Source organism: Rhinolophus ferrumequinum (genome assembly GCF_004115265.2).
Source record: "Rhinolophus ferrumequinum isolate MPI-CBG mRhiFer1 chromosome 5 unlocalized genomic scaffold, mRhiFer1_v1.p scaffold_110_arrow_ctg1, whole genome shotgun sequence".
Lineage (NCBI taxonomy): Eukaryota > Metazoa > Chordata > Mammalia > Chiroptera > Rhinolophidae > Rhinolophus > Rhinolophus ferrumequinum.
The window spans coordinates 517,881-536,587 of record NW_022680355.1 but is presented as its reverse complement, the minus strand read 5'-3'; the positions used below and the strand labels follow the sequence as shown (position 1 = coordinate 536,587).

Below are 18,707 nucleotides of genomic sequence, written 5' to 3'. Positions count from 1 at the left end.
GTGCAAACAATCTCCAGAACTTTTTCAGGTTGCAAAATTTAAACTCCACCCCCACTAAACAACTCCTCATTCCCTCCGTGCCCCCAGCTCCTGGCAACCACCATTCTACTTTCTATCCCTATGAATCTGACTGCTCTCGGAAGCTCATGTAAATGGCATTATGTAGTATTTGGCTTTTTGTGGCCATAGGGTATTAATATCCGAACCAGGACACTTTTGAGAGTGAACAAGGGCGCTGGTTAATTATACCACCTCAGACCAACCAAGGCCCATGGTGGCCTGTCACACAAGCATGGTGAGCTGTCTAGCTAACTCTCAGCCTTTCTTTTTTCGTCTCCTACCGGATGGTTTGCTCACTACTCGTTTTAAGGAGATTGACCATTTTAAAGTCTCAGGCAGGACTTCCATTTTCATATCCTGTGGCTCTGGTTTTACAGTGATGTCTGTTCCCACAGACAAAGCTGTGCTAAGCCAACAACTGGGGGTACCCCAGAGAGCCCCTTCAGTGAAATCGCAGACCATCCAACCACATCAGTCTGTCCAGCATCACCAACAGGTGTTTCTAGTGCTACTGGGGCACGGGAGGTTGCACGTCTCCTACTCAGCAGTCATGACGACCATTCGAGAAAGCACTGGCATAGAATGTAGCCCCTGGGCTCCCCACAACCCCCCCTAGATCAGACTCAGCCTACTTGTGATGAGTGTTCCTGTTCCAACCTTTTAGGAGGGCAGAGAGCCAGAGGGATCTGGAAGCCATTCTCTCCAGGCCTTACGTTTGCCTGGAAAACAAACCCCAGTCGTACCTGCGATGAGCGTTGGAAGTCACGGCTGTGTGAATGTCCTCTGCGTGCATGCGCACACCTGGAGATCATCAGGTCATCGAATTGATGCTTATAGCTGTGGGGTTTGAAAAGCCGTACAAAATGGGTCAGTGGCCAGAGTTCTCACCAGCCGACTCTGTGAAAGACTGTGGGGTCACACAGCAGAGAGAAGGACACCCCCCTGAGGTGCCTCCGCTGTGACAGCCCAAAGCTGTCAGGCTGGGGTAGGTCAGCTGTCATCTGCAGAGACCACCACGGAAATCCTGGAGGAGGGCCTGGTTAGAGAACTGCCTGACAGTTTGGGGGCGTGTTCTTGATGGGTGTCAGTGGGGGGGGGCGGGGCTTTTTAGGAAGAAAGGGCATCCCTGGGGATTAGGGGGTTTTTGTCCTGGACTGCCAGCTTCTTTTAAGCAATTCATTTTACTGAGTTTTTACCAAAAAGTGTCTTATGAGTCATGATTAATCCAGACTAGGATTTACCAGTCAAAAATAGCAGAAAGGCAAAACGGAGCTCCTGGTCACTCTGTGTTCCTCCCCAAGCCCTAGGCACCCACAAACCCATTTTTCTGATTCTTTGCCCTTGTCTATTCTGGACATTTCCATTTCGTATCAATGGAATCATAAACTGTGGCTTTTTGTGTCTGGGTTGTTTCACTTAGAGTAATGTTGTCCCAGAGAGCAGTTTCCAGGCTCTTGGCCTCATGTGGAAAGGTGCTAGCTCGGTTATTAGAAGGCCATCAGCAGTAATCAGATGGCCATCCGCTGTGGCTGGGTGGCCATCAACTAACCAGTTAGCCATTAGCCACTGATATAACTGCCGTGGCTGAACTAGCAAGCACGGATCGCGGATTGCAGTTAGCAAGTGGGGTTGGGTTGGCTGGCAGAGAAGCAGACGGTGGATTGCGCATCGTGTGGATCCTGCTTCCTGCGTCTCCAATCCAGCCGCCAGCGAGAATATAGTGGTGTGACTCCCCTACCTATGGCTCCGTGGGTGTTCCTTTTTGGCCTCACCGTATCCTGCGTTCTTATGTGGGGGGCGGGAGCTGAGACCCTGCATGACAGATGTTGTCAGGATTCCTCCATGTCAGAACTTCAATCCTTTTTATGGCTGACTAATATTCCACTGTCCTCTGATGTTTCCTTCAGCATTTTCTGCAATAACATAGGGCGTGTGCATGCAAACTCACACGCTTGCACACACACACACACACACACACACACACACACACAGAGTCTTGGATCTTTGCACTTACTCCCTCATACAGCTGCATGGCTTTGCCCCCAGCTTCCTTCTGATATCAACTCAGCTGTCACTTCAAAGCTGCTTTCCCAGACCCTCTTATTAACAGTGGCAACCCCTCTCCTGTCCTGCTTTATGTTTGTCCTTGGAACCTACTATCCTGTGACTTCCTTACTGTTTAGTTTTCTTATTTGCCTACCTCTCCCCTCACAAAAACATACAGAGATTTTTGTCTGGTTTTCCCATTGCTGCATGCCCACTGCCTAGTCTGGTGCCTGACACATGGTAGATACTCAATAAATACTTGTTAAATGAATAACAGCAGTCATGGCAGGATATCTAAGAACGTGTTGTGACCGCCACTAATTTTGAGGACATCTTCTGTGTGTGTGTGTGTGTGTAGTGGCCTCATACAAGATATAAGGATAAATAGTATCGCCCCTATAAGGAAGGGTCTGAGAGTGAAACATCTGAAAGAACTAACAGTAACTAGACATCAAGAGCGAGTCGGTGGACTGCAGACCATCGAACAATTCTGGTTAATCTGGCCGCCTTTTCTTTCTTAGAAGCAGGAAATGTTAGGCTGGGAACCGCTGCTTGTTGAATCCGGTGACCCCTTCGCTTTGACTTGGGACATCTCAACTTGTTTCTGCTGAGCCGTGCAATGCTTAGTTCTGTGAGATATTTTTTTTTTTTTCAATAAGTATGATTCTAAGAGAAAACCCAGGCTGAACTGATCTTCCTGAAAGTGTGAACCTGTGTGACACCAAAGCCTAGCACAGCCAGAAAGGTATCTGTGTACACCAGCCCTCACTTCCCAGCGCCCACAGGTGGGGCTGGAGGACTCAGGGAGGGTGCAGCCTGCCCCAGGCCATGCCTGTCAGGGAGCCTCAAGCCCTGGGCGGCTGTTCCAGGTGGCATGAGTGGTACGGAGTTCAGGACTAGGATTCCAGCTTGAGCACATGAGCTCCTGAGACCGTAGACTTCCCCGTTTTACTTTGGAATCCAGTGTAGTTCAGTTAGAGTGACCAGAAGGAGGAAGGGTTGGGGCTCTTGGACTGGCCTTCCCGGCCACTTGCCTCTTGCCACAGCCCTTGCAGTTTAGAAATGTATTTTTAACCAGATGTCGAAGTTCAACCACTGATGGCTCCTAATATCGTGGAAGTTGTCTGAATTGTGAGCAAACAGATAAGGGTTCAAATACCAGCTCCTACCATTTACCATCTGTGTGACTTTGAGAAAGTGATTTAACCTCTCTGAACTTTGGTTGCCATAATACCTACCTTATAAAACTCTTCATTCATTCACTCAACTCAACAAATAATTATTGAGTGCTTGATATGCCCCAGGCATTGTGCCAAATGCCAGGAAAATACTTTCCAGAAGCTTAGTCTGGTAGAGAAGACATTTGAGTAACAAGGACAGTTGCAGCCCAGGATGATAGGTGCTTTGGCAGAGGGATGCATATGAAGACCTGGGAGAAGCAGCCCAGATTGGGGCTGGGAAGTGTGATGGGTTAAGTACAGCCCTGGTGGAAAGAAAGTGGTTTAGGGCAGGCTGCTGAGTAAAAGGATCCATTTCCTCCTTTGCTTTCTCCCCCACACCCCAGAGTTCCAGTTCTCCAAGATGACCTACCTGCTTCACAATTCCTCGAGGCAAACAGGATCAAAAGCAGAGCTTTAAATAGGAGCAGCCCTCCTGGAAAGACAGAGATTCTAGAATGAAGTCCTCACCTCTGGAAAACATGCCCTCAGCTCTCTTCTTTCTGGGAGGAAAAAGTTGTGGAGCAGATACCAAATTGCTCCAGCAAAAGCATCCAGAGAGAGAAGTCAGCTGCAGAGATGGCTCCTCCATGCCTCTAGCCAGCTGAGGGTTTGGACCCTCCAGCAGAAAGTCAGGCCTGAAGTAGGGCAGACCCTGGGCTCCCCTCTCTGCTGGCTGCAGCCACCATTGCAAAGCAGCCAGCAAGCCCACAAGTGTTCTCAGTGGCAGCCTGACTTGAAAAGCAAGCTGCCAACACCTGGCCCAGTGCCTGCTCAGCCTCCAAGCTTCCTGGGACGCTTTCCAACCAGGAGAGACTGGAGCTCACACCTGAGATCTCTGCCTCCACCTGGTACCCACAGAAACCACGTCTCGAGACCTTACCCTCCCTGGCAAGACGGGCCAACTCTTGAAGCACTGAGTTTTAAAGTGCACATAGGCCACTCTTAAATAATCATTCCCAAAGAGCCTTGATGGCTTACTCATTTCTTTTAACTTTGTGTCACACAGATAAGAGGGTATTGTCAGTTCAACCGTTTTTTTTTTAGCTTGATTACACAGGTTTTAGTAATGAGTACATACCTTTGTTTCCACATAGAGCTAGTGGCCAACCTGTTCTCCATCCTGTCTCTGTCTTCTGTGGAATCAGATGCGATGCCACACCTCTGGCCAGAGCTACCAGGCATAAAAGGCAATGGTCAAAGTGCCAACTCCCCACCCCAAAAAAGAAAAATACAAATTTTCCCCAAAGTCTGCCCTCCAAAGTAGTCAAAACAAAAAAAAAGCCTAAAAAACAAAACAAAACACACAACCTATAGCAATCCAAAAAGAGGTAGGTTTTTTGCCGTTGCAGGTGAAACGGCCTATCAGAATTCAGGTGTCAAGTGCTCCTCAGACTAATTCCTTCTTTGAAGCCTCCCATTGGCATAAGTCAGCAGGTATAATTAGCCTTGACCTGTTTTTAAAGGACAGCCTGGAGCAGAGTGGGGGAAGCTGCACACAATTGGGCCACAGTGCCCGCTGCTAGAAAACCCAAAGCCAGACCCAGATGCTGGGATGACTGGCCGGCTTCTCCAGTGGAACAGAATCCTCATACATGCCCCAGAGGCCACTCTGAGGAGGGAGGAAATTACATCAGGAGGCTGAGGATAAGACAGAAAAAACACTTTCAGCTTCTCTTTAAAGATTTTATATTTGTCAAAGTTTATAGTACGTCTTTCTGCAAGAAAAGCCAAAGTACACAGAAGAAAATCATATATATAGAGAGAGGCTCTCCCGGGAGAAAAAGAAAAGGAAATTGAGTCCAATGGGGAGAAAAAAATGGCCTGTTTCTGCCTAGGCCTGCTAAGTACTTGTTGACCCCTTTTCTCTGTTTTCCCTAGTAATGGCTCGTCAGGCCAAAGCTAAAAGCGTTTTGATGGGTGAAAAAGAGCCCATCCACGAAAGGGTCAAGGCCTGGCGCTCTGGGCATCTGTCATTGAATTAACTGAATTAATTTAGAGCTTGTGTCCTCCGACCATGAGGAGGAGGCAGCTGGCCAGGGGGACATCTTGCTCCCATTAGGTCTGGCTGTGGAGAAAAATTAGCCATTGTTTTCTTTGCTGGGGTTGTGGCCCTCTCAGGAGATAATCGATGCCAGGAGCTCTTTCGGTGCAGGTAAGGAAGGTGCACTCATACGCACTTTGTAAGCGAATTATCTGGGAACATAGTGCGCCTCTGTTGGAGGGCCTCATTTGGTTCCCGTATAGTCCATTCTGTGTACTACTGAGCCATAGTACAATAGAGTACTTTCTTCTCGGGGTGAAGGTTTTAAGATGAGAAGTCAAAGCAGGAAAATGGTCAAAACTGCCACAGGTCAGAATTGCAGTGGACCCAGGAACTAGCTGGGTAAGAACTGGGACTGACAAGCCCAAAGACAACTGAGTGAACGCCAGCTCACATGGCTCCACCAAGAACCCAGGTTGAGCCTATGCTTACATTGTAAAAAATCCAATTAACAGAAAACACTTTTTAAAATGCCCACAGTACCCTATTAGCCATCTTTCAAAGAAAATTACGCAAACCTATGCTTTGGGCTGATACATATTCAAAGTATTCAGAACTTTATTTTTTACATTAAGAATAATATTGGCATATAAATGGTAGAGGGGAAAAGAACATACTAATAGCTAGTATTTACTGAGTGCTAATGCAATACTAAATAATAAACGTACTGGGTTTCATTTTAAGCACTTTATATGTATTAATTCATTAATATGGCAGCCCTATGAAAATGAAACTCTTGTTAGTAGTGGTATTTCAAAGGTGAGGAAACTAAGACACAAATTATATTGCCAAGGATACGCAGCCAGTTAAGTGGTAGACAGTGTGGCTTTGAAAACCATGCTTTTAATCAGCCGTATTCTGTATTGTCTCCCATTAGTAGGAAACGTTTAAAACAAGCTACTTTATTTTTAAATTGCAAAGAGAAGCAGTGTGACATTCCGGGGATTTGTAATGCTGACCTTCATACCCATGCATAGGATGTATGAATGCCCACGACACACCTCGCCTTGTACAGAAAAGAAAGCTGCGATGCTGAGGGACTTACAAATCAGGACTGTCACTGAGGCCTCTTGACTTCCAAGCCAGCGTTCTCGCCCCTAAAAGTGAGAAACTGAAACAGTGGAGAAAAAGTGATGATCACGAATATGATTATCTGAGACAGAAGCCTAAGACATAGCTTAATAAGGGAGTGTGGCAACTTACGGTTGTAAAAGCCTGACAACAGAAACTATGGATGACTTTTTTCTTTTTTTTTTTGTCTTTTTTATTTGAGATTACATTGGCTTATAACATAAGTTTCAGGTGTACAGCATTATAAATTGACATCTGTACGCAGCATGCTTGCAACCAGGGTCTGGTTTCCATCCGTCCCCATACATTTGGCCCCCTTTTCCCACTTCACCCTTCCCCCACCCACTTCCCCTCTGATAACTATCCATTTGTTGTCTACATCTGAGTTTGTTTTTGTTTTTGTTTGTTTTGGTTTTTTTATTCCACATATGTGTGATGTCATACGGTATTTGTCCTTCTCCCCTTGACTTACTTCACTCAGCACAATACCCTCAAGGTCCATCCATGTTGTCACAGATGGCAAGATTTCATCTTTTTGAAGGCTGAGTAGTAGTCCGTTTTGTGTGTGTGTGTGTGTGTGTGTGTGTGTGTGTGTGTGCGCGCATATATACACCACATCTTTTTTACCCATTCATCCATCGTTGGACACTTAGGCTTTTTCCGTATCCTGACTATTGTAAATAATGCTGCAGTGAACATTGGGGTACATATGTTTTTTCGAATTAGTGTTTTGTATTCTTTGTATAAATACCCAGAAATGGAATTGCTGAGTCATAAGTAATTGTATTTTTAATTGTTTTGAGGACTCTTCATAATGTTTTCCATGATTGCTGCACCAATTTACATTCCCACCAACAATGCACGAGGGTTCCCTTTTTCTCCACATCCTCGACAATTATTTCTTGTCTTTTTGATAATAGCCATCCTAACAGGTGTGATTTGAATTTTCCTAATAATTAGTGATGTTGAACATCTTGTCAGGTGCCTGTTGGCCATCTCTATGTCTTCTCTGAGAAAATGTCTATTAGGTTCCTCTGCCCATTTTTCAATCGGGTTGTTTTTTTTTTTTTTTAATTATATGAGTTCTTTATATATTTTGGATGTTAATTTCTTATCAGGTGTATGACTTGAAAGTATCTTCTCCCATTCGATAGGTTGTCTATTTGTTGTTGTTGTCGTTGTACAGGAGCTTTTTAGTTTGACGTAGTCCCATTTTGTTTATTTTTGTTTTTGTTTCCTTGCTGTTGGAGTCAAACCAGTTAGTGCCTGTGTTTTCTTCTTTGTATTTTATGGTTTAAGGTTTTGCATTCAAGTCTTTAATCCTTTTAGAGTTAATTTTTGCGTATAGTGTAAGGTCATGGTCCAGTTTCATTCTTTTGCATGTGACTGTCCAGTTTCCCAACACTACTTATTGAAGAGACTTTTCTTTCTCCGTTGTGTGTTCTTGGTTCTTTTGTCATGAATTAGTTGTCCCTATATGTGTGGGTTTATTTCTGGGCTCTCAATTACCATGTATCCCCTAAAATAAGACCTAGCTGGACAATCAGCTCTAATGCGTCTTTTGGAAAAAAAATTAACATAAGACCGGGACTTATTTTACTATAAGACCCGGTCTTATAGTATAATATAACATAATATAATATAATATAATATAATGCTGTCTTATATTAATTTTTGCTCCAAAAGATGCTTTAGAGCTGATTGTCCAGCTAGGTGTTATTTTCGGGGAAACACAGTATGTCCCATTGGTCTGTGTGTCTGTTTTACTGCCAATCAATAAAATACGGTTTGATTTCTATAGCTTTGTAGTATAGTTTGAAGTTGGGGAGTGTGATGCCCCTGGCTTTGTTCTTTTTTCCTCAGGATTGCTTTGGCTCTTTGGGGTCTTTTGTGGTTCCATACAAATTTTAGGATTTTTTTTGTTCTATTTCTGTGGCAAATGCTATTGGGATTTTGATAGCGATTGCATTGAATCTAAAGATTGCTCTAGGTCATATGGGCATTTTAACGATGTAATTCTTTCAATCCACGTGCACGAAATATCTTTCCATTTCTTTGTGTCTTCAGCAGTTAACTATAGATGATTGTAAACTGCATGATGAAGTTCATTACTATATCATGAATACCGTCTACTTTGTGTAATGTATATTTATATTTTTAAAGAGCTTTGCAACTAGATTGCAAGCTCCTTACAAATATAAATATGCATTAGACATCATGTCCTTCGTTTTCCTAGTAGCATAGGCCTGTACGGAGTAGACCCCACTGGAATGGTTGGAAAGGGGATGGGATTAGATGTCAAAAACCTCAGGGCCTCGCTGCTCTCTTCTTTAAGCATAAAGAAAAATATATTGAATGCCTATGCAACTGATATAAATAATCACAGAGATATGGTGTTAACCCACTAAAAACATGTACTGGCTTCTGTTGTTCCCTAGAATTGGTTGTCCCATGATAGCGGAACCTCATTAGGGCTCACCTGATAATACTCTCTGAACGCACAGGCTAGAGTTTCTGTGGCACACTAACATTTTAACTAAACTATCTAGTTGGGGTTCAGCGACAGCTCCTTTTGTCCTGTAGCCCTTAAGATGTGTGGCAACTCTTTTTTCTTTGCTGAAGTTACACATATACCAAGAGATTAGTGAGTGACAGCCTGGCTTCTAGAAAGGGAACAGAGCAGAAGTGAAATGAAGAAGTAAATGCTTTAGTTTGTATGTTTCATTCTGAGCTCAGAGGCTATTCCTGGTCACGAGTCTAATTCTTGTAAGACAACTCCTTGCTGGTGTCTGGAAAGCATTCAGCATCATGTAGACTGCCAACGGCCTCTGAAGGAGTGATCATTTACTTAACCATCAGCTTGAAACAACTCGGTTCTCGCTCATCATCAGGTCTTCCTGGTGTGTTAGAAAGAACCCCGGACAGAAGTTGCAAGAGTGTGTCCCGACACCAGTTAGTTATTGAAACTCTGCCGGTCCCTTTACCGCTCTCCGCTGAGCTTCCTTTATCTGCGGAAGGAGGAGGCTGGACCAGATGGCTGCTGGAATTCTGTATAATGGCTCCTCTAGGAGAAGCAGGAAGTTACTCAGAGAGAGGTCATTAAGAGGCTTGGTGACTCAGCCTTAGGGATAGGCGGAAGACAAGGCTCCCTGAAGTTGTCGTCAAGAATCAGAGCCACTAGAGTGAGCTTCCTCTCAAGCTTTTATTTCCACATGATTCTGAGAGCTCGCCCACCACCCACATGCTGTCCGGCACTCAGTAAACATTGGTAAGGAGGAAGTCACATGGAGTCAAGGCCTCTTCGTCTGTCCATGCTGTGCCTTCACCCACTCAGAACAGGGTGGGGGGACATTAGCCCTTTCCTGCTCCGACGTTCAGCGGTGCACAGGATGTGGGAATCCAACAGACCAGCTAATAGGATCCAGTAACCAGGTCCTGTCCATTAAGTGTTTACATGTAGTCTGTCGCACTCAGGGCTCAAAAGTGGCATTTATTAGCCACTCTTGTTTGCTCTCTGAATAAATGTTTCCCATCTCCTATTTTATACATTAGGACATCGAGGCCCCAAAAGGGGAAATAGAGGATCCGTGATCCCTTGGGAATCACAAGTCTAGGTCAGAAACTTTGAATCCACATCTTGTACCAGCCCTAGTCCCACTGATGGTAACAGACACCGTCTCACTGAAACCAGTTCGGATGGGTTCTCGACACTTGTTTGGAGTGCAAGCCCAAATTACTTTCTTTTTCAAAGCCCAGATTATTCAGGTTGTTCTTCATCATGGTTTCTGTTTTTTGTTCGTCCTGGATTGAAAGCTACTGAATACTGAGACCTCTCTGTGGAGACCACCAGAGGAATCCAGATCTCTAAGAAGAGAAAGAAAAAATATTTAACATTTACAGCGTAAAGGGGAAGAAAAACCACTATATAGGACTGCAAAGATTTGGTTTTATACTTCCTACTTACAGTCACACTGTTGCTCATTTGTAAAAATCATTCCAGTCATAAAGTTAACCAGCCATTAGTGAGTAAGAGCGCTTCCCACTAATTGGTGGGCCCGTGTGGAAAGGAACATAGTTAGAGGTTAGAGTAATGGGCCAGGTGCCCTTGACTCCTATTTCTGGTTCTGTCACTGACTTTCTGTGTGGCCTCAGGCGGTGTCCCCTAGTTTCTCTGGGCCTCGTTTTCCCCAAGAAGAAAATTTCCCACTCACTCTTCTTGGGGATGCTGAAAGATCAAAGAAGGGACATTTGTAGAGCTTCTGAAGATGCCCAGATGAAGTGTACTAGAGAGGCCTTGATTTAACAGGCATTAATTAATAAACCCTTTGATTACTGATAGACCATGTGTTTTAGCTTCTAATTAGCTCCATGACATAATTGGCCATAGGAGTTATACTGAATCCTAAGGGAACCAGCCCAGTGATTGTCATGTGTGTCTGATGGGTCTTTACAGTCACCAGGTCCACGGAGGACGACTTTACTGGTGGCAGGGTTATGACGCTGCCCTGGGGCAAGGAAGGATCTCCTGCAGTGACACTGAGTGTCAGCAGCTGCCCCAAAGCCAGCACATCAGGGCCCTGTGTAGCCTGTTTACAAAGGGGACGCAAGGTCAAACGTCTTCTGTTTAGTTGCTTGTTTTCACGCTGCCAGCTTCAGTGGAGGCTTTAGCAGCTAGGGCCTCTGAGCTTTGGGGCACAGAGGCCTGGGGGCTAGAAACACGCAGCCCTCCATGAAGAGACAGGGCATTTATAGCAAGGGGTGACCACACTGGGGACCAACAGTCCCATCCACTGATTTCACAGACCTGCTGCCCAAACTTTCCCACCCACCCGCCCCTCCCCAAATGGGGAGGAAGGATCAGGCTAGCCTGCCCACATGCACACCTCTTCTTCGGTTCCTGGGACCCTGCAAATGTCCCAGTGCCATCCTGTCCTGAAAAACTGTGCCCCAGTCACCTCATTCCCACCCTCCCTTCCCAGTATTTCATTTGTAAAAAACAATTTTTGAAGCCTGCTTCCAGCAAACACAAGGGAAAGCACAGCTCTGCCACCTGTTAGAAGATGTCTACAGGCCATATGTCATCCTCGGGAAAGGCTGGAGCCAGGGTGCCGTGCCCAGGGCAAGAGCCTAGGTGGCAGCGGGAGGCTGCATGGAAAGCCCACAGCAGAGCAAGATGGCCTGGTTCGGGCCCGTTGGCAGAGGGGAGGCTCTCCACCCCAACAGCATGAGGAGCACTTTAAGGGAAGTCCCCATGTGTGTTCTGTTTTGCAAGGATTGCGGGAGGGAGGAGCTGCCAGGGAGCTAACCCCTCTGAGCATTGACTCAGGGGTTATTCACCAGGCCGGATGGGGCTCCGAAAGGAAGGCCCAAGAGAGCTGTTTGCAAGCATGCTCACACCAGGTTTACTCTCCTCCTGCTGGAGAGGACAAAGCTCCTGGAGGTCTGCCCAGCAGACACAGGGTGGGCACCTTACCCCAAGTGCTGCCTGCGGCACCAGCACCAACCGAGACCAAAGATGGAGACCGGGGACATAGTTTTCAGCCCCAGAGCAAAATGAAAATGCAGGGCCCCTCCATCTAGACTTATTGAGAATTTCAAGATGGTGACAGCAGAGTGTTAAACCTGAGCGCGGGGCTGTCAGGTCACATGCCCATGAAGTGGCCCTGGCCGAGGTGGGTGCAACACAGGGGCAGAGGGTCCCTGAGGGACTGCCTTCCATCCACCCTTTTCTTCAGAGGAAAGGGACAAGAGAGAGGGGCAGGGAATAATTCTGTACACTTCCCTAGAGATTTCTAGTCCGCAAATAATCCAATTGTATTTTCCTAAACCCCAAAGTCAGGGCTTGAGTTAGGAAATTTAAGAAAAGGATAAGTTTGGTACGCTTTTATTTTCCAGGATTTGGGAGAAGTCAGAACAAACAGGGCTCATGATAAGGTCTAAGTTCATTGAGCACTTACTTTGTTTCAATGCTGTGCTGAGCATCTGTTGCTGCTGAGATATATCCAGAAAGGGCCATTTTTTTTTACCATTTTACAGATGAGAAAACTGAGGCTAAAAGAAGTGCTGTCACTTGCCTAAGGGCAGACATACAACTTGGATGTAGATGAGCCTGGATTCAAACAGATGCATACAGGCTGCAGAGACTGTGTGCCTGGCCACTTTAGTCTGTATGCGTGCAACGTCTAGGTTATAAGGTCGGTGTCAGGATCCGATGGTTCTGGTGCTTTCCGTTTCCGGGCTGTCTGTAAGTCCAGGTGGAACGTCTATAAATATCTAACAACCTGGGGTCAGAGAGGAACTCTGGGTGTTTTCATGGAGGGATTTAATATAGCAGAGCATCAGCTGGGAGCTGAGACTCCGACCTGTGTCATTTGAGTCGTACCGGCTCTCCTCAGATGGCACTTCGTCTGTGACCTGACACAAAGCTGTCTGAGCCAGTGCAGGACTTTAAATCACTTGCTTTCCTTGAACCTTCTTTTCACCCACTTGGAATTACCCCTAAAGGAGGAAAGAAAATGACATTTTCCCTTGGCTTCAGAGTGACAGGTACTTGGAGCTGTGGGCCAAATTGGTGGCTCTGTAATACAGGAGGATAGAGGTTCTCTACCTGATGATGCAAGACAAATAAGCATAAAATTCTGTCAAGCAGGTTATGAGGAGAAAAGAATGCAGCCATTCTAGAAACAGCTTTTTATTCCAGCCCCTTTGACAAAGGGGTGGAGTCCTCTGACCAAGCCCTGACTAGCAGTGTCCTGGGCCTGGGAGGCTGGGGCTGATGGGACTGGGGAAACTGGCATCACATGTTTAAGGAAAGGAGACCGTGAGCAGGTCAGAGAGAGTCAGGAGCCCCAGATGAGAGGATTCTGGGTCTAGGAAGAAACTGAAAAGTATATGCCCCTGGCAAGACCCTGGAAGGGGTCAGCCACTCCGGGATGGGGGAAAAGGGCAGGGTTCCTGCTGTACCCGTCTCTGAACAAAAATAAACTCAAATTCTAAATATACAGAAGGGACGCAGTATGCATCAAGTATAAATATAAATAATGTGTGCATAACTTGAACCTCTTTTGACATCTTCCAGAGGGTTAGGAAAGGCAGCCCCCTCCCAGAGCAGTGCTACAGCCTTAATTACTCCCAGTCACTCAGTCAGCTTCTTAGTTAAGGGGTTCTAACTAACTCTTGGAAGGAGGCATGCCCACCAGGGCCTGAGGAGGGGGCCATCGGAAACCCTCCTTACTGCCCCCATTTCAGAACTGCCTTAATACCCTTCCTCACTCTCCCTGCGCGAGTCTGTGGTGGCTGCAGCAGGACCCTTGGCGTTCTTTGTGCTGCAGAAAGAAGCCCGGGCTTGACAGGCTCGTATTGTTATCTTGAGTTGCCTACCCCGAAATAAGGTCAAGGCAGCCCCCGCCCTACACGAGGAAGCTTCCTGAGCTGCTAGAGCACCAGGGTGAGTCGGAGCGCTCACACATTAGTGGGCAGGAAGTGGAGTCCCGGTGGGAGGCTGGGAATTCGAGCGCCTCCCCATTTCAGCACTGGAGGGAGGAAGCCCCAGGCAGCCCTCCTCGCAGAAGGCTACCGCTCGGCACTGGCTCCTCGGCGCCCTCCCGCCAGCCCGCCTTCTCCCTGCTGCTCTCCCCGCTCTCCCCTCCCCTTGGGGGGAAAAGTCTGCAGAGCTGGGAACTGTCTAGGAGAACTCAACAAAGGCAAAGCAGCTGGCAACAACTTGAAAAGAATTGGTTTTGTTCCTGTTCAGAAAAACCTGCAGGAAAATCCACACCCACGTTGCCGGGTTTTGAACTGGAGAGCGGCGTGAGAGTGAGTGAGTGAGTGTGTGTGTGTGTGTGTGTGTGTGTGTGTGTGTGTGTAAGAGCCAGAGGAGGCGCAAACAACTGTGCGGTCTTTGCTTTGATAAGGAAACTACCAGCTGTACGAGTGCAGCAGTAAAGAGAGGACGGGGCCGTGAACCAACCACCCCTGAATTTAAACTGCATTGTTTTCTGTCCAGATATTCCAGTGGAGACAGTTGGAAAACCTGTATTTCAGAGAAAAGAAGTTTTCTGTGGAAGTTCATGACCCACGCAGGTAAGCTAGGAAAGTCCTTTTCTTCTGGGATTACATGGCCCGCCCGGCATGTTTCTTATATTCCTATTTTTGTGCTGTCATTGTTGCTGTTCATTTTGGCAGGGAGAGGACGGGTGGTCATAGAGAATAGAGGTCAAATCAGACGGTAAAGCTTTGTTTTGTTCTGTGTATGTTGATAGATGTGGTGGGTTCAAGTGTGTGTGTGCGTGTGTGTGCGTGTGTGTGTGTGTATGTGTGTGTAGTTAGCGATTCCACAATCATCGCGTCTGCCTACACGTGTTACTTGCTCAGATGTGTGGAGCTGTCTTTACATGCCGGGGCATTTAAGGGAAGGTCTGTAGCTCTTCGTCACCAACACCAAATTTAACTGGGCAGCAGGCTGCATCCTTTCTTTGCCAGAGGAAAGTCTGAAGGATGGCTCCTCAGAGCTTCTGAAAATGTGTCGGGTCGGACAGTCTGCCCCCAAAGTGTCTCGCACGTGAAACAGTTGAGCTAAATTGCTTGGTTCTGTGAGCTATAGTGTTAGGTGTTAGCCTTGGGGGTGGACGTGAGAGGAATGCAGTTCTTTTCCTCTCCACCTCACACCGTATCCCAGGCAGCACTGTGTAAAAATCAGTGTTCCGAGTCAGATGCCAAACAATAGGGTCCCCGTTTGCAGTGCAGCAAGCCCTGCGTGGAAGGTTCTGGGGGCAGTGTGCACCGGCTGCTTTTCCTCTCTTTGTCTGCTGGTGGCCCTGGAGTTTAGGCAGCCCAGAAAACAGCAGCAAAATTCCCTGAAAACAGTTCTGACACCTAAGAGTCAATCGCTTTTGATAAGTCCAAAAACGGATTTACAGCAAGAAGGCAGTCCTGGGAAGACAGGGAAGATCAGACTCTATAGAGGAGCAAATGTGGATTTTAGGAGCCATTGGTTCCCCCGCCCAGGCCTGGGAGTGAGGAGTTAACACAGCCCCCCTCACACATGGCCTCTGAGTGCTTAGGAACAAGCTGCCGTGCCTCTCAGAGAGCTGAGGACACGAGACCCAGGCTAAGGCTTCTGTGTGGTCTGTCCTTGCAGCCGGTGATAACCCATAGGACTGACGTGTAATCTGCATGAAACAGCCCCTCTGGGTAGGGGAAGAGCTCACCCCACGCCCCACCGTCACTACTGGATGGGACGTACAAGCAGAGAACATTTTAGTGTCATGTCCTGGCAGTCAGGTGGCGACGCATGGTAGCACTGAGCAGAAGCAGGGCTTCTCCAGCTTTTCTCAGGAGCCTGTGAGGGGTCTCACAGTCCCCAGACCCTGCCTCCTGTGAGTAGGGACCCACTTGTGCAGGGTGAGTGGGGGAGGGAGAGACACCGAAAATCGCAGTCCAGCCAGGAAGGAAGGCACCGTTACTTGCCCAGGTGAACTGTACCAGACCAGAGTTTCAGGAGCATGGGAGGAGGAGAAACTTATGTAAAGAGAGCGAAATAAATGTTGCCACAGTGGCTCAGGTGCAGCAAGGGGATGCTGGACAGAATGAAAACTAGAGATAGGAGAGTCCAAGGGGCCAAGCATGAGGACGAGACGGACTCTTCGTGCCTGTGCTCCGTTGGGAATTCTGCTAACTCAGGTGCATTGGACAAATGCTTGCATGGGTCTCTGTGTGTGTAAATTCCCTTCTCTTTGCTCACCTAATGCCCAGGGATATAGGAAAGGTCCAAACCTCACACATTACTATTACATGGGCTTTTCACCTATTATACAAAAGTGATCGATCTCATAGTTGTTGGGTAGCTTCTGTGTTTGGGCACTTGGAGACAGGGTCCACTGCCCTTAAAGAACTTGTAGCGCATCTGGGGAGACAGGCAGAAGAAGGAACATATTCACCGAGTGCAGGCACTGTTCTCAACACTGTTCACATTACTTCATTGGGTCTTCCCTGTAAGCCCAGGAAGTGGGTATTCTAGTGTTCCTGTTCTATATGTGGGAAAACTGAGGCACAGAGAAAAGACGTGGCCTGCTCTAGGTTACAAAGAGCTAGTAAGTGGTAGAAGCAGGATTCGAACCCAGGGAGTCTGACTCTAAAGCTCACGTGCCTGACTGTGGCTCTATGCACAAGTCAGCAGGCATGAAGTGCCAGGTGGCACAGACCATAAATGCCGAAGGTCACCGGAAGCCACGCTGGTCAGGAGAGGCTTCCTGAGCAGGAGAAATCTGAGTTGAACCTCAAAGGGTGACCAGCAAAGCTCAAGATGGGCCCTCAGGAGGACAAAGATATCACTCAGTTGGGCGGAAAAGAGAAGAGAAAGTGAGGAGCCGGAAGCAGCCTGAGCACAGAGCGGGACCATGTTCCCTGGAGGAAAATAGCCTCTGTTAGCCTAGAGGCAAGGAGAGAGGGACAGGAGTCTAGGAGAGGCCAGGGAGGGGTCACTTCTGATGTCAGAGGTGGAAACGCACATCAACTACAGCTTTAAAGACACCTTTTCCAAATACGCTGAGGCAGGCAAAGGGAATTGCTTCTGGTTAGTGGCAGGGGCAAAGCTAGAAGCCTGCTCTTCGGCCTCACAAGGCAGTGAGTAGTCTTCACGGCCTCCTGGTGCTCCTTACATTCAGTGAGGCGACCTATTTGCTGTGGCCTTGTTTATTTGGAGCAATGAAGACAAATCTAACGGACCGGATGTGGGGATGCTTCAGAGGTCAGCCCCTCCCCCGATCCAGGAAGGGAGTCAGAACCGAAGTAATAGGATGGCAAGCACAGGACAGAATCATGGCATGCAGGTGTCATGCATGGGACACGGCAGGGACAGGGGAGTCACTGAGGGCAGAGGGCGTTTCCTGAGTGGATGAGCATGGGTGGAATCACAGAAGATGCCACGGGATTTGTTCTCCTGTACGTGCACCCTAACCCACCGTTGTCAATGCAGTTCTCTAGGCCTGGAAAACAGTCAGTTTCTAAGATTTGGGCAAAGCAGAAAAGTGGGTGGGGTGGGAAGAGCCTGAAGGGAAAGATGTGTGGAAGAGATAAATTAATAATGGGGCAGGAGAATGGGGCAGTGTCCGGTTTAGGTGCCCCTTGGGATAACCTGGAACCACCCAGATCTGAAAGCCTCTTCGCTCTTCCTCTGGCACCTCACCTGGAAAAGAGAAGCGTCCAGCCTGATACAGATCTCACTACTTTCACTAAAATACATTTCAAGTTACTTTCCTCGGGAGAAACAAAAAATATATTTACTCCTAGAAGCAGCCATTGCTGTAGAAGCCAAAATGGAAGTTTAGATCACAGTTTCTTTCTTCAATCTGCAGAAACTTGTGAGGGTTTCCTCCTCACTCCGCCCCTGGCTCCTTTTCCATTATTTTCAACCATGTACCCTTTCGTGTGCTGGCATTTTCTCTTTTGTTTTAACCAACATGAGAAATACCCTGCCTAAATTCATCTCGCTAATCACCAGATTTGAATTTCTCCTTAGAAGTGGGTCTGAAGACCACTGTTAAATCTTTAGGCCCCAAGGGAAGGCGATGGCAGCAACTTTAAATTTTCTTCAAGGGCAAAGGTGCTGTGAAAAAAAAAAAGTGATTATTTAGAAGTCCTGACTGCCCTCAATTTTTTCCAAATTAGATTATCTTAATCTTGAGAACACACATTTTCTTCTGACGTACACATCAGATACCCCACCCCACTGTCCCGTCACTTTGGCACACACTCGAAAACACATGTTCTCACATTTCACTTGCATAGTCTACCCATCTAATAAAGCATACTTCAATGAGAACACGATCATGTAACTTTTTCCCCCCCATGCCACTGATGTGATGTATTATGTTGGGACCCGTGTTTCTACTTTCATTTTCAAAGCCTGATTGCCTCTCTACTCCACATGTATATTTTCTGTATCTCCTCCATAAATGTACATGTGGAAGTCGGGTAATTAAGAGGGATTGACCGGGCACACCCCTCTTTCTGCCTTCCCTCTCCTGACTCTTTATACCCTCTCTGCCCTCTGAATGTATTGAAATTGATGACCAACTCTTTCAAGTAACACTGAGTTAATGTAAGAAGTCCTGATTCCTGCAGGACTTCCCTGCAGGCTGTGGCCTGTCACATCCAGATGACAGTGTGTTCACCCTTCACCATAGGCAGCATTGCCTGCTTAATGAAGGACATTGTCAAAGGCTTTTTCTATCTCTGAAGTTTGTCCTGGCCCAATGCCAGGAGCTGAA

The 18,707-nt window shown here is 47.1% G+C and overlaps 1 protein-coding gene across 5 annotated transcripts in view; it reads left to right on the top strand.

The window, feature by feature from the left end:
• The window catches only part of FRMD4A (FERM domain containing 4A), a 564,004-nt gene that overhangs the window by 483,370 nt on the left and 61,927 nt on the right, over nucleotides 1–18,707 (top strand). For all 5 annotated transcript variants that reach the window (XM_033100573.1, XM_033100571.1, XM_033100572.1 and 2 more), the window contains one exon: nucleotides 14,444–14,520. In XM_033100573.1, coding sequence (XP_032956464.1) covers nucleotides 14,444–14,520 — 77 coding nt within the window. The remainder of the gene's footprint in view (nucleotides 1–14,443; nucleotides 14,521–18,707) is intronic.